At 40.2% G+C, this 13,305-nt stretch overlaps 3 protein-coding genes across 5 annotated transcripts; all 3 read left to right on the plus strand.

The window, feature by feature from the left end:
* The first annotated feature begins 21 nt into the window (after window positions 1–21).
* Window positions 22–5,798, plus strand: mkrn4 (makorin, ring finger protein, 4). 2 transcript variants are annotated; one of them, XM_031284478.2, is made up of 8 exons: window positions 22–276; window positions 1,354–1,482; window positions 1,614–1,852; window positions 1,928–2,010; window positions 2,110–2,363; window positions 2,458–2,565; window positions 4,666–4,765; window positions 4,859–5,798. In XM_031284478.2, exons 1-8 carry the CDS (start codon window positions 212–214, stop codon window positions 4,997–4,999), a joined length of 1,119 nt encoding a protein of 372 aa, XP_031140338.1. In that variant the 5' UTR covers window positions 22–211; the 3' UTR covers window positions 5,000–5,798. The 2 variants fall into 2 exon arrangements, with proteins under 2 accessions (XP_031140338.1, XP_031140349.1); XM_031284489.2 differs by lacking the exons at window positions 4,666–4,765; window positions 4,859–5,798 and adding an exon at window positions 2,679–2,835.
* A 214-nt stretch (window positions 5,799–6,012) lies between these two features.
* On the plus strand, window positions 6,013–9,867 carry fance (FA complementation group E). The gene is made up of 10 exons (XM_031284447.2): window positions 6,013–6,284; window positions 6,842–7,418; window positions 7,643–7,687; window positions 7,783–7,839; window positions 8,416–8,559; window positions 8,635–8,758; window positions 8,970–9,045; window positions 9,164–9,230; window positions 9,329–9,454; window positions 9,549–9,867. Exons 1-10 carry the CDS (start codon window positions 6,058–6,060, stop codon window positions 9,651–9,653), a joined length of 1,548 nt encoding a protein of 515 aa, XP_031140307.1. The 5' UTR covers window positions 6,013–6,057; the 3' UTR covers window positions 9,654–9,867.
* Window positions 9,868–10,647: 780 nt separating this feature from the next.
* On the plus strand, window positions 10,648–13,304 carry rpl10a (ribosomal protein L10a). Of its 2 annotated transcripts, XM_031284500.1 has the most exons (6): window positions 10,648–10,739; window positions 11,180–11,251; window positions 11,357–11,437; window positions 12,506–12,654; window positions 12,767–12,939; window positions 13,086–13,304. In XM_031284500.1, exons 1-6 carry the CDS (start codon window positions 10,735–10,737, stop codon window positions 13,254–13,256), a joined length of 651 nt encoding a protein of 216 aa, XP_031140360.1. In that variant the 5' UTR covers window positions 10,648–10,734; the 3' UTR covers window positions 13,257–13,304. The 2 variants fall into 2 exon arrangements, with proteins under 2 accessions (XP_031140360.1, XP_031140367.1); XM_031284507.2 differs by lacking the exons at window positions 10,648–10,739; window positions 11,180–11,251; window positions 11,357–11,437 and adding an exon at window positions 11,511–11,781.
* Window position 13,305: the final 1 nt, after the last annotated feature.

Genomic DNA, 13,305 nt, shown 5'->3' on the forward strand with positions numbered 1-13,305 from the left:
GTCACATAACCTGCAGTTTATTAACTGTTTTCACTTTCTAAGTGTTACCTGGTCCTGGTATGATGACCATAACCAATCAAACTTTGGGAGAGTTCAGACAAATGGACGGATGAATGGGAATTTGGGATACGTAACTTACAAACGTCAACGTCACGCTCGTTGCTAAGTTGATTGGTAAAAGGAACCGGCTGACAACTATTTAGATAGTGAGATGGAGGGTGTCTGGCGGCATGCTCAAAACACACGGAGGATGGACCGTAGTGGAAGTATCTGTAGGTAAGCGGAGTTGGGTTGTATTATAAAGCCATTAAAGTGAACATATTGTGGGAAAGCAGTTGATCTTATAGTGAGAAACGTTCATGTAGCTAGCTTACTAACTTGCCCGTTAGTGCCACTGATAATCTGTGCTACTTTTAAAAGTTTTCGTGCTGCATTATTTGAACGATTCACTTTTAAAGTAATTTAGTTTTAAGTAAAATGAGACAAATTAGCATTTTGGTTGGTGTTTAAAAGTGTTAGCGTGGGTAACGTTAGCCATGTGTGTCAGGAAAGGATTAAGGTTAGCTGACGTGAGCTAGCTAACGTTTAGCGTTGAAGTACGAGCCGAATTTGTTGTTTAGCGTTAACGTTTAATTTCAATCAGTTATTGGGCAACCATCTGCACACTGTTTAACGTTAGCTATCACATTCAACGTGAAACTCCACTGTAATTAATTACACATTCTGGACATAGCTAGCTAGCTAGCATAACTAAGTTGAGTGGTGACTAACTTTTTGCAACAGATGGATTTCCCACACCACGTAAACACAAACTGCTGTTGACGGATCCACGTTTGTTGGGGGAGGGGGGGGGGGGGGGTGGTTTGGCAGTTAGCTAACCTGTCCTAATCGTTCTCTTAATACGTCCATGCTCCTAACCTATCCCTCTAACGTATCCCATCTTCAGCATTTGTATGTACTGTAACGTTACAGTGTGCTCTTTTCGTAGAGCTACCGTTAACGTTAGCCGTGTAGAATTTACCGATGTTGTTTTTTAAATGGTGGTCGGCTTAACAGTAAATCAGTTACGTCCTTAGCTTCCCAGATGCCATTGCTAGTTCCATAAACCATGGTCATATTATATGATTTTTTTTTTTGTTTGTTTTTTGGAGAGATTTAACACAAAATTAAGACTTTGACTTGCCCGATTTAGGACTAGAAAACAGAAGTTTTGACCTCCATAAATCCAGGTGTTATAAAATAAAGTCTCACACTTTGAATGTTATACTAGCTATTCATTGAATGATTGTGGCATCAGCCATGTAAAAATATGCTGCTTCTGATTCACTGAGTCACTTCCCTTTTTCATTACAGGCGTTTTATAAATGGCTCTTGCAGATTTGGTCCAAGGTGTAATTATCGACATGAATGGCCAGTTTTACCGTCATCCCAAATATGTAGGTACTTTCAGAAAGGTGGATGCTGGTATGGTGATCGCTGTAGGTAAGGTGTTTTTTTTTTTTTTGTTTTTTTTTCTCCCCATTTCATTCCACCTCTCAGTTGTATGGAACTAAATGAAAGAGGATGCAATGCACGCAGATTACCTTAGCTTATTCAGTATTTTTCACCACTAGGTATCTTCATGTCCTTCAACCTGAAGTGGATGCAGGTAGAAGAGGTTCAGTACCTACAGTTTCCTCCTCCCGTGTGGTTTATGCTCTGCCTGACAGAAGAGGCTCAGAGCCTGCTTTTCTGCAGGCTCAGGTGACGTCTACGCAGGAATGCAGCAGATCACAATTGGCGGATAATATCTCAAATCCTCAACACAACATTGGGCACCTGGCAACGGATATTGCTGAGGAACGATCACAAGGTATTGCGGTGTTTTCATGGGTGACACTGACTCTGCTCAGCATTTCTTTATACTTCACTTACTTTTCCTATACAGATATGAACACTCCCCGCACTGCTTCTTGGGAGTCGGTCCAGAGCTCAGAAGTTGCTCAAGCATGTGATGGAAGAAATGAGCAGGTTAGCTTAATTTTAGGTGATCTTTTTACAGGGCATATTGGTGAATAAAACCAAGTTGAACCCAGGATAGGTTATACTGACCACAAAGTTTGTGTTCAGGAGATTTCTTCCAGTGAGACGACAGAGGATGGTGCTGCTGCTGCGGCCTCTAGTACCCAGGGGAATATAGAGGAAATCGAGGCCTTGCTCCAGAGTAAAAATGTGACCTGTGGCATCTGCATGGACAAGGTGTATGAAAAGATGGATCCAAGAAACCACATTTTTGGAATCTTGCCAAACTGCAATCACGCCTTCTGTTTACAATGCATCATGACTTGGAGGAAAACAAAAGACCTTGGGCCGGATGTGGTAAAGTAGGTTCCAGTAATATTTGAATATTTGACTGCATCTGATGACGCGTGTAAAGGAATTTGACTTGACAATCAGTGTTTAATGATTATTCCTCAGGAGCTGCCCACAGTGCCGAGTGAGGTCTGCCTTTTATGTGCCTAACAGACACTGGGTTGAAGGACAAGCAAAGGAAAGCCTAATTGCTGCCTTCAAAGAGAAATTCAGGTAACTTTGGAATTTTTTTTTTTTTTTTTTGTCCTACCAGGGCACCATTTTTTTTTTTAAAAATTGGCTTGCAATTTAAGTTTACCCTTATTTTGTACATGCTGTGTGTGTAGTACTGTACATGGGTTTCACTCATCCATTTTCTTTATGCGGGACATGCCACTCCAGCTTGACTTCTCAGTTCTCGTCCATCCATCCCCTGCCTTTTCAGTGATTTTCCCTCTCCGTGAAGTGTTGGAAAGTTATTTTGCCTGACATGCTGTAGAGTTACATTCAAGTCGAGCAATGAAACTTGGTTGCGATCATCGAAAACCTCCAAAGGCCTAAAAAAATTGCCTGTACAACACGTGCAATATGTGATTAAACCACCTCAGCAACTCAAAGCATGTATTTTTTTTAAAAAGCCACCAAAAAAATAAGTCTTAAGGTTGCAGAAATAAAAATGGTACAAAAGTCAGTGACAAATGTCTGGCTGAATCCAGCCAGCCTCTACATCAGGGGTCACCAACACGGTGCCCGCGGGCACCAGGTAGCCCCCAAGGACCACATGAGTAGCCCTCAGGCCTGTTCTAAAAATGAAAATTGAATACTGATATCTGTTTCCCACCTTGTTAAGTCATTGTTGATAATTATTGATAATGAGAAATCATTAACATGATCAGTGTCTTTACATAGATGACTATCATTAATCATTAATAATAATATAACTAAAGGCAAACTGAGCAAATTGGTTATTTCAGAAGAGCGTATCAAACTGGTAGCCCTTCGTATGACTCAGTACCCATGAAGTAGCTCTCAGTTTCAAAAAGGTTGGTGACCCCTGCTCTACATGCTAAATTAGCCTTTCTCCTACTATCCATAATGGGGAGGGATCGTTGAGGTGTAAAGCAATGTGATAATCTTGTCAACATGCTTTAACAGGAAATGCATGAAATTAAGGAGATACGAAATCTATATCAATGACGTTTTATGTTAGGATAAGTATTTATCAAAGAATGGACAAAATCACTGGAGTTCTCAAAGTTTGTTCTTACTTACCAGTGCAGTCAATTTTACAGCACAGTACAGAAAAATGACTGAAGGTTGTTCACAACAGTGTATTTTTAAAGGGAGTCAAGTTAGTTATTCGGTTCATGCAATCAGTAGCTTTTCTTATCTCTGGTCATGCCTGGCATCTCCTCCACATTATGCACTCTACCCTCAGATATTGCAAGGTCACTCCGCTTTCATGATTAACACATGAAATGCTAAAACGGCAGTTTGGATGCAAATGGTTTAACGAAGAAACCTGAAGCAAAACCGTTCTAAGCATAATTTTTCTAACATTTTATTTACAATATAGTTCGCCGGATGTCCCTCATTTTCGGCTGAATGTCCCTCACCTTCTACGTTCTTTGTTTGCATTCTAAACTCCGGTCGATTCGGGAAATATCCTCCGAGCTAGAACTGACAATCGCACATTTCATCACTTTTTTTTTTTTTTTGTTTTGTTTTGTTTTAGTAAAAATCCTCATCACACACTTGACAGCCATTTTAATTCCAGAGCTCGCCTCTCTACGCGCACATGGTCCACCAAAACAAGTTCCTTCCCGAGGCTATTTTTGCAGAGCCAACAGTGCTGTGTCGGGCTCTTGGCGTCTCCCAAGACAATTGTTATTGGTTTAAAGAAATGTAACGAGAGCACGTTTTTCTCCTATCCAGGAATGTTGTGTGGACTAGCCAGACCTTCCTCCGCAGCGCTGTGGAGATGGGTCTGGCAATGCGAGACTACAATACATGTGACACATTTCACAGGGCCTGCTAGACTTACCCTAATGGGTTGGATATATTGTCAAACTAAAACTGTCTATTATGAATACTAAAGGTCCTGCATTTGTATTGTATACAAAATGGGGATGCATTTAATTTTTAAAAATTCTGAAGTTGTTAAATTAGTTATAGCCTTGTATGTTTCCATGCAGTTTTGCCTTTAAGTGTCATGTCAAGTTAAATATAAAATTGCTTAATCTTAAGCCAATGCTAAATTATTGTGTTGAGAAATGACCAAGCAACTGAAATCCCCCCCCCCTCCTGTTCTGTCTCGTCTCTCCGTGACGCAAGTAAGAGAAGATGCAGTTACTATACCCGATACAGATGCTGCCCTTTCAAAACGGAGTGCCTTTATCGGCATGACAAAGATGCACGTCGCAGGTCATTTCCGGTAAATATAATCCCTGTTATATGCTATCAGGTTTCATTGCCATTGGTATCCATGAGATAATGTGTTTACTTGCATTTGTTTTTTGCTCAACAGTATGATACAGAAGATGAAGACTACGATGGTGTAGATCTGCTTAATCTTTTCATAGCCATGACTCTTATCGGTGACGATGATGACGACGACGACGATGACTTTGGCTTTCCTTTTTATCTATCTGAGGAGTATGGTTTCTGAAGAGCATGGTTCCTGAGCTTTTTCGGGGGGTTTTTTTTCCGGTGACTGGATACACTGAATGGGGTCTTAATTAAATTGGCTCCAGAAGAACACATGGCTGTTTTTTTTACCCTTCTGTCAGTATTGAAACCTCTTCATGAGTAGCTGTGATCAAGATCCGGGATGTCAACCATGCACCGTGGAGGGCCCAGTGTTTTGGGGTTTTGAGGGCCCAGTGTGTTGGGGTTTTAAATTTACAGTTTGACTACAGCTGGTGGTTTTACTGACTAGCACTCTTTCAACCAGAGAGGAGCTAACTTGTGAAATCACCTGCTACAGTCTGTTTGGAATTGAGGACGTGTACACTCGGCTCTCTGCGGCACATGGTTTGTTGCTCCAGTTCTACATGTAAGCATCCCAGATGTGATGCATCTTTAATCTGTCTAATGATCTTGTGGTTAATCTGTGGCTATCTAGTTTTGGATTTATTTCACTCCAGTGGCCATAGTTCTTTAAACATGATTGTTAATTTTCCCTTTACCTATGATTAATGGGAGCGCTCAATTCTGACTTCTCTGAGCAATTTGCACCATTTTGATATTTTAAAGTGTTGTGTGGATGGTAGTTTTAATTGTCTATAGATCAACAGTATGCTGTACCCTTTCTTGCTAATGGCTACTACTTGTGATACCTTCCTCAAGTGATAGTCATGAGACCCTTTTTCTAGTTTTGGTAAGAATATGGAATGTAACATTTTATTTCTTTTTAAACAAGTTGTACTTGTACACAGAAAATAAAACATTGCTTCACACTTTGTCTCACTGAAAAGGCGTGTTTTGCTTTTCCCTAACGTTTTAATTTTTTTTAATTTTAGAGGTTAGAATCTATTGCTTCTGAGAGCCAAGAATTTCTAGTTTTACCCTGTTTCTACCAGTCTGTGGTTGTACCACTAGGTGGAGGTGTGGAGCAAAAACTTAGTGAAATGAAATTACACTTGCGAAGAAGAAATGTAAACAAAACTGGCGGGGTGGCCGGGCAGTGGCAGTGGCAGGCTATTACGGTACTTCACCCTACTGTCTATGACTTCACCCGATAGTATGGACACAGGTATGTTTCTGAGTCGGTTTGACGGGCAGTCGAAGCTGCTGGTCCGGTCGCTTTGTGGAACCTCCGGTGCCCACAGAGCCCTGGGCGTCTTCCACAGGCAGCAGAGAGCCAACCCTGAAGTGTCACTGTCTAACCTCGTGGAAACCCTGTGTCAAGACGAAATAACCTGTCCAGATACTAAAACACAGCCACTAACTGTGTAAGTAAAAGGTTAGGTTTCCGTAAAATGTTTTTTTTTTTTTTTTAAATTAGTAGTACAAGTCACTGGAGAGGAGATAACGTGTTTTCTTAAAGGATAGGGAAGTTTCTTTCTGCCAGAATTTACCCTAGAAACATCAACTCCAGGACGTTTATTAACAGTTGACAAGTGTAGCACCTTGGGTGTACAGTTATTCAAGTGTAGTTCTTTGTAATGGCAAACTCACAAATTAAACCATGAGTTATATATACATAATTTCATATGTATAGCATGGAAATGTCTTAATGGTGATGCCGTTGTGGCATGCCAGATATTTATACTTTCAATGTTCTACTACTTACACTCTCCCTGCGTTTCAGAGAAAAATGTTTTCACTTCACAGTATTTTTAATGACTATTTACTTCAACTTAAGTATGAAATGATAATCTTCAGCTATGCACCAGATAAGTGCTAAATTAAGTCCATAAATGCCAACCTAAGACAAACTGGACATCTACCATAATATGTCACATACCCGTGCCTATTCCTCTAAATTTTATTTCCTCAACTATTCTAGTAAACCCCTGGTGTGCCTGTTTCCAGCATTATTCAAGCAAAACCTGCTGTCCTTCATCTATCTGGTCCAATCGGTTCTTCCCCGGACCACTGTCCTCCATCTTCTGAAATGCCTCAGCCAGGACCTTCATCCAAGCCCCTGGGTCACTGCTCTGGTTAGACAGCTGGAAAGAAACCTGGGGGCCCACAATGAAGATCCTCTGTATACTACACTGTGCTGCCAGAGACTCAAGGAGCTTTCACAGCGTTTGGTTGGTTCTGGTGAGAGTGAAGGATGGGCCAAGTGCTTCAGCGATCAACCAGTAGAATCTGAATCTCAGAGTGCATCTTGTTTATCAGAGCTGGGTACACAACGGAAAAGAAAGGGCAGCTTTGTCACTCTGGACTCTGATGGTGAGGAAACAGGACAGCAGCGTAAACGGATAAAGATGGATCTCTGTGGTAGTGAATGTCTCGATGCTGAAGAACAGAGCGCAAAAGCAGAGGCATTAGGAAGTGATGCTCCAGAAGAAACTCCTGCTGAAGAACTGCAGCCAGCACCAGACAGTTCATGTGATGCCCTGCCTGAACATATAAAGGTACACTTTGGCAGGACAGGACAGGCTTTATCTGTCCTGTCTACACTGAAATGTATCATCCAATTTGATTTCTTTCCGAATTTTCAAATGATTGGAGACCCTGATAGCGAGTTTCCACAGGGATTAAATGAGGTGTACTAACAGACCATTGTATTTATTTGTATCACACAGTTTACAGTTACAATTGGAATAACAAAACTCTGTCTATTTTTGTGTTTATATAGGTCTCTGTTCTTCAAATAAAAGAATTACTGGAAAGTCAGACAGAGGTAAGAAAAATGTCTTCTTTCTTCTAGCCAGCACAGTTATCACAGACTGAGAGTGACCTTTGTTATTACTATATTTTATGATTGTCTGTTTGCAGTGGGACCAGAGCTCCATGGAGGTGTTCAAAGTGCTGAACGACTGTGACCCCGGCCAAGTATGTCCTCAACATAGTATAGATTACTTTTTGTTAATAGTTTATCCCCGCAGTAACACTAGTTAAGTGTAAAATGCACTATATTTAAAGGTGTTTGTAGTATTTTATCCACCCCATTATTGTACATGGGGAAACAAAATATTAGATACATCTTTTAATGTACTGTTATACAATGGCAATATAAATACAGGCTCAGAAATTATAATGTAGTCGAGTAAACATCCCAACAAAAATTGAACATAAGTTTTACAAAGGTAGTAGCTATTGCAGAGCTATTATATAAAATTGTACAGATGTCACTGAATCTATAGCAACTCTAATTTAAGAAATAAAGTGGAGAAACAGACTATTATATTATTATATATTATATAATATTATATATAATTAATATAGATTATTAATTATTACCGTAGTTACCACTGGTTAGTTTATCTTGTTGTGCTTTACTGCTGCACTCAGCAAAAGAAAAATACCCTATAGACCAATCAGGGAGCTTACTGAACCACTCATGTTATACATTTGCTTGCTGATGGGCGATGAAAGGACTAATTCCACATCTCTACCTCTCCTGTTTAGGTGGAGGTGTTATGCAGCATGCTGAATTTCCCTGACTTACTAGAACAGACTCTGTCTAAACTGTGCAGCAGTATTTTGGGTCCCTCTCCTGACTTCAGCTACAGCACGGCAGCAACACTCATCAAGAGCCTCCTCCTGCAGAAGGTCCATCACTGAATATGCAAAGGATGCAAAATGTGTCATTGTGTTTGATACTGACAGGATATTGTTTTACTGCAGGTCCTGTTCCTGTCAGAACCGGCCTCCAGATGTCTAGTCACTGCAGTGATGTCACTGTGTAGCCACTATCCCAGACCAATGTGCCACGTTCTGATCAGACCAGTTCTAGAGGAAAAGAACATAGGTGAGGAACGGTGTGAGCTATGACTGAGCGCAGCAATCTCTTTATTAACATTTCCTGTCGCAGGGGGGTCAGAGTTACAGAGCAGCTGGCATGGATTCACTGTCCTGGTCCAGTTACATAGAAAAGGATGCTTTGATGTTATGACCTTGTTCCTCACCTCTTGGCCTGTACATCAATGAATCCTCTATTTTGAACTTTGCTTTGTTTTCAGGGAATCCACAGGCTGAGCTGCTGAACAGACTGATAGAAGGCTGCCTGGATTCCCATTACAGACTGCTGGTGCTTCAGTAAGATACAACATTTAAATTGTGTATTTACTGCTGTAATATGTCAAGAAGCACAAAATAATAGTGGACTCATATGGTTTTTAGTTGCTGATGCAGTCTTTTACCTCTTTGTCCCCAGAATGACATTCAAAATAGCGTGGAGTGAGGCCGTGCTCTCCATTATCCACAGCTTGCTAGACTCCAAGGTAAGATAAATGTTTATTCATGGGAAAAGTGCTGCAAGGCCACTTAGTCATAATATTCACTGTTATTGAGGTGCCTGTTTTATTTTTATTTTTTCCAGCCTGACTTGAGTGAAGAACTTTTCTCACAGTTTACCGAACAGCTCATCAGCAAGGGTCCTCAATTCACGAAGTCTGTGAAGTTTGCAAAGCTAATGCTAACAGTCCTCACCAAATATAGCAGTCATGTAAGTTTGTACATTCACATCATGTATAATGGCTGAACAGTGGATGAAATAGTATTTGTAATCTTTCTGCATGTGTAACAATCTGTTTTTCCAGGTGACGGCTGCACACAAACACTCCCTGCATGGTTGCCTGATATTAAATGAGACCTTCCTGAAAAAGTCTCTCCAAGCTGCTTTGAAAAGAATCACACACACATGAAGTTTTATCTGACCTAATGCATGTTAATAAAACTGTTTAAATAAGTCATTGTGTACTTATTGGCAATATTTTGACTTAAAAGAATGAAGCACCTCAACTATATTTACTCAAGTACTTTTCTTGAATACAATTTTGAGGTCCTTGACTGTAATACTTCCATTTAATGTCCCTTAAACTCCTACTTCACTACATTTCAGAGAGAAATATTGTACTTTTTACTATACAATCACTGTATTTGAGAGCTATAGTGACAAGTTACCCTGCAGATTCAGATTTTACACACAAAATGTGATCATCTTGTAAAATATGATGCATGGTTATATATTATGCTGTTAATAGTGTATAACGTGACTAGAATTGTTTTCACCTCATACATCTTCAACACTGAAATCCTGCTGATATGTTAAGGCATCTGTATTACGTAATATATTGTTTAATAATACAACACTGACAAACGCCATTCTGATTCATGGATACTTTTAATTTTAATACATCATTTTTCTGATAATGCTTCTGTGCTGTTCTTTAAGAGTTTGAATGCAGGATTCTAACTTGTATGGAGTATTTTTTAAATTGAGGGTTAGGGTTTTACTATTTTTTTACATTTTCTTTTCTTTAAAAAAATACTTCTACCATAAATATACATATCAGTAGTATTCCTGGCTTTTAAATACACAGCTTTCTTGTAGTACTATAGTTTAAAGAAAAAGACAGGATATTTTGAACTTTATTTTATTGGGAGCCTTTACATTTAGTCAATACAGTCTACAAATCTTTTTGTGACTGTGTATTATGTTTAGCACAGCAAACATACATTGTCATAAAAATACTAATCAGACAGCAATTATATTTAAACAAATTAGAAACATCAAATAAGTGACACGTGTAAACAATATTCTACAAAGTCATTATTTGTGTGTATATATATATTAATATGAGATTAATATGTGTGTAGTATTAAAAAAACAAAAACGTAATTTGCGCTTTTTGATGACGTCAGCAAAAGGGAGCCTTTATCTTGCGTAACTTCCGCTTGCACTTCCTTTTCATCGTAGCGAGACGGGAGGGACTAGCCGCTAAAATGAGGTTAGACCCATTTTAACTAATAAATGTCAAAACATAATCTGTTTCCACATTCAAACGGAGTAGTATTACCCTTCTCAGCTTGTGGTTTTGTTATTTATGCGACAGTTATGTTATGTAGTACAATTATTTAGAATTGGGTGAAGCAAAGTGTCTGGTACGGGACCGGTTCATCTGCCGCTGTAACGTTAGAATCACCACGCTGAGTTTTAGATGTAATCCACCGTCATCCACACATATAAAACGTGTTTTTGAAAATAATCAAGCATCGGATGTATACATTAGCTCTCCTAGATAATATTTAATGCAATCTTTCCAAACTTCGTACCTGTTTTTATGAATGTTTAGTTGCCGTCATAGACCAATGGAAGTAACTGGGTTCATTGAGGTGTTTAGCTAGTTAACTTTCATTTAACGTGTTTTGTGATTTCTTTACTTAACAGTAAGGTATCCAGGGATACGTTGTATGAGGCTGTGAAGGAGGTCCTGCAGGGCTCTCTGACCAAGCCAAGGAAGTAAGTTCATAATCATATGGGGAAAGCTGGTAAACCTGTGACACTTGAGATAAAACGCACAAATGGGATACCGTGTAACGTTATAAACTGTTTGTCTGTTTGTAGGTTTACGGAGTCGGTGGAGCTGCAGATCAGCTTGAAAAACTATGATCCCCAGAAGGACAAGCGTTTCTCCGGCACTGTCAGGTTCGACCTTTTACTGTTTCACCCGACCTTTTCCCTGTGTGCTTCCAGCCCTGTCTAAGTATTAAAACAGCCTGTTATGTGGCAATAGTAGTTGGTAAAATCTCAAAAGTAAAAAATACAAATCCAGACAGGCCAGGGGCAGACATGGAGAAGTACTCTGGGTAGTCTGACTGAGCTGACCCAGCCTTGCTGGTGGAGGTGAAGCAGGCGGACCCCTACCCTGGGTCTTAAAACATGAGGGGAGGCTTTGAGTGGCTGAGCTGTAAGTTCATGTCCTCAAGCCGACCAATTTACATTATGTTACCAAAGAGGTCAGCTGGACACCGGCCACTGTGGTGGTATGGGTAAGACTCTTTCTATTACACAGTAAATGAGGAAGGTGTCATTTTGTAATGGCAGAGTATGAGTTTCAATGTCGTATTTTAGACACGTAAACACAAAATTAATTGCATCTAGTTTCCAGTTGACTTACAAAACCAGTTTATAAACTGGAATGATAATTTGATAAATGTCTTGGCCTGTATTGCATAATGTATCCATTTATAGTGCGTTCCATTTGTACTCAGATTTCCGAGGTCCAAGTCGAAAAACTTGGAACTCGGGCAACCACCGTGTACCCTGAGCTAAAAATCCAACATGGCTGCTCCGTGCATCAACAGTTGTGATAGCTGTAGTAACATAGTTATAAGCACTTCTGTGTTATTTGTCTCACTGAATCAGTCATACACGCAACGCTTTCCATATTCTATCTTGTTGTTATGCTGTTTGTATGCACAAAGACAGCATAATGTGTTCTAAACTGGTATTGCTAACAATGGCTAACCTGGCTAAAGCTAATGAAAACAATGAAAATGTGACTTGTAAATGGAACGCATTCAACTCGGGTGTGACGTCGTTCCCAGCTTTGGCTTCCGAGTTCCGACGTAAATGGAACGCACTATTATACCAGCATGTTGCACACTATGCAGGTGTTTTCTCTCAACCATACCCTGCCTTACATCCAACTGATGCCCCTTTGTTTGACGTGGGGTCTGGAGCAGTGTCTCTAACTGCTTTGTTAATCTGCAGGCTGAAGAGTCTCCCCAGGCCAAAATTCTCTGTGTGCATCCTGGGAGACCAGCAGCACTGTGACGAGGCCAAAGCCGCTGAGCTGCCACACATGGACATCGAGGCTCTCAAGAAGCTCAATAAGAACAAGAAGATGGTCAAGAAGCTCGGTACGAAGTTGGCATCATGACCCACGAGACACCTGATTTGTGATGATTGCAGTCTGACAGGATTTTTTTTTTTTTTTTTTTATTTGTCTTGTTTCCAATTGCCCTCCTCTAGCCAAGAAGTATGATGCCTTCCTGGCCTCTGAGTCTCTGATCAAGCAGATCCCTCGTATCCTGGGTCCTGGGCTGAACAAAGCCGGCAAGTTCCCCTCCCTGCTCACCCACAACGAGAACCTGAACACCAAGGTGGATGAGGTCAAATCCACCATCAAATTCCAGATGAAGAAGGTACGCTTAGCAGTAGTCAAATTTATAAAAAATCATGCCACTTTACTGATTGTTACCTAACTGTTAATCTTTAAACACTGAGGTTATATTGAAGAAATTGGTTGTTGGGTTACTGAATAATATATTGTCTTTGCTTTGTGCTGTAGGTGCTCTGTCTGGCTGTGGCTGTAGGACATGTGAAGATGACAGAGGATGAGCTTGTGTACAACATCCACCTGGCTGTCAACTTCCTGGTGTCTCTGCTGAAGAAGAACTGGCAGAACGTGCGTGCCCTCTACGTAAAGAGCACCATGGGCAAACCCCAACGCCTCTACTAAAGGACAGCTTTTCTATTAATAAAAATGTGGATATGGCTCCAAAGTTGAC

Source organism: Sander lucioperca, chromosome 12, assembly GCF_008315115.2.
Source record: "Sander lucioperca isolate FBNREF2018 chromosome 12, SLUC_FBN_1.2, whole genome shotgun sequence".
NCBI classification, from domain to species: Eukaryota; Metazoa; Chordata; class Actinopteri; order Perciformes; family Percidae; genus Sander; species Sander lucioperca.

What these genes read in the sequence shown, in the direction of transcription:
- rpl10a (XM_031284500.1), top strand. An exon ending in CGTTTCTCCGGCACTGTCAG is followed by an intron (nt 11,438 to 12,505) that starts GTTCGACCTTTT and finishes GTTAATCTGCAG; the next exon opens with GCTGAAGAGTCTCCCCAGGC. An exon ending in GAAGATGGTCAAGAAGCTCG is followed by an intron (nt 12,655 to 12,766) that starts GTACGAAGTTGG and finishes GCCCTCCTCTAG; the next exon opens with CCAAGAAGTATGATGCCTTC.
- mkrn4 (XM_031284478.2), top strand. Translation starts at nt 212, where the DNA reads ATGGAGGGTGTCTGGCGGCATGCTCAAAACACACGGAGGATGGACCGT. An exon ending in CGTAGTGGAAGTATCTGTAG is followed by an intron (nt 277 to 1,353) that starts GTAAGCGGAGTT and finishes TTTTCATTACAG; the next exon opens with GCGTTTTATAAATGGCTCTT. An exon ending in CTTGGGCCGGATGTGGTAAA is followed by an intron (nt 2,364 to 2,457) that starts GTAGGTTCCAGT and finishes ATTATTCCTCAG; the next exon opens with GAGCTGCCCACAGTGCCGAG.
- fance (XM_031284447.2), top strand. Translation starts at nt 6,058, where the DNA reads ATGACTTCACCCGATAGTATGGACACAGGTATGTTTCTGAGTCGGTTT. An exon ending in AAAACACAGCCACTAACTGT is followed by an intron (nt 6,285 to 6,841) that starts GTAAGTAAAAGG and finishes CAACTATTCTAG; the next exon opens with TAAACCCCTGGTGTGCCTGT. An exon ending in AGAGCCTCCTCCTGCAGAAG is followed by an intron (nt 8,560 to 8,634) that starts GTCCATCACTGA and finishes GTTTTACTGCAG; the next exon opens with GTCCTGTTCCTGTCAGAACC.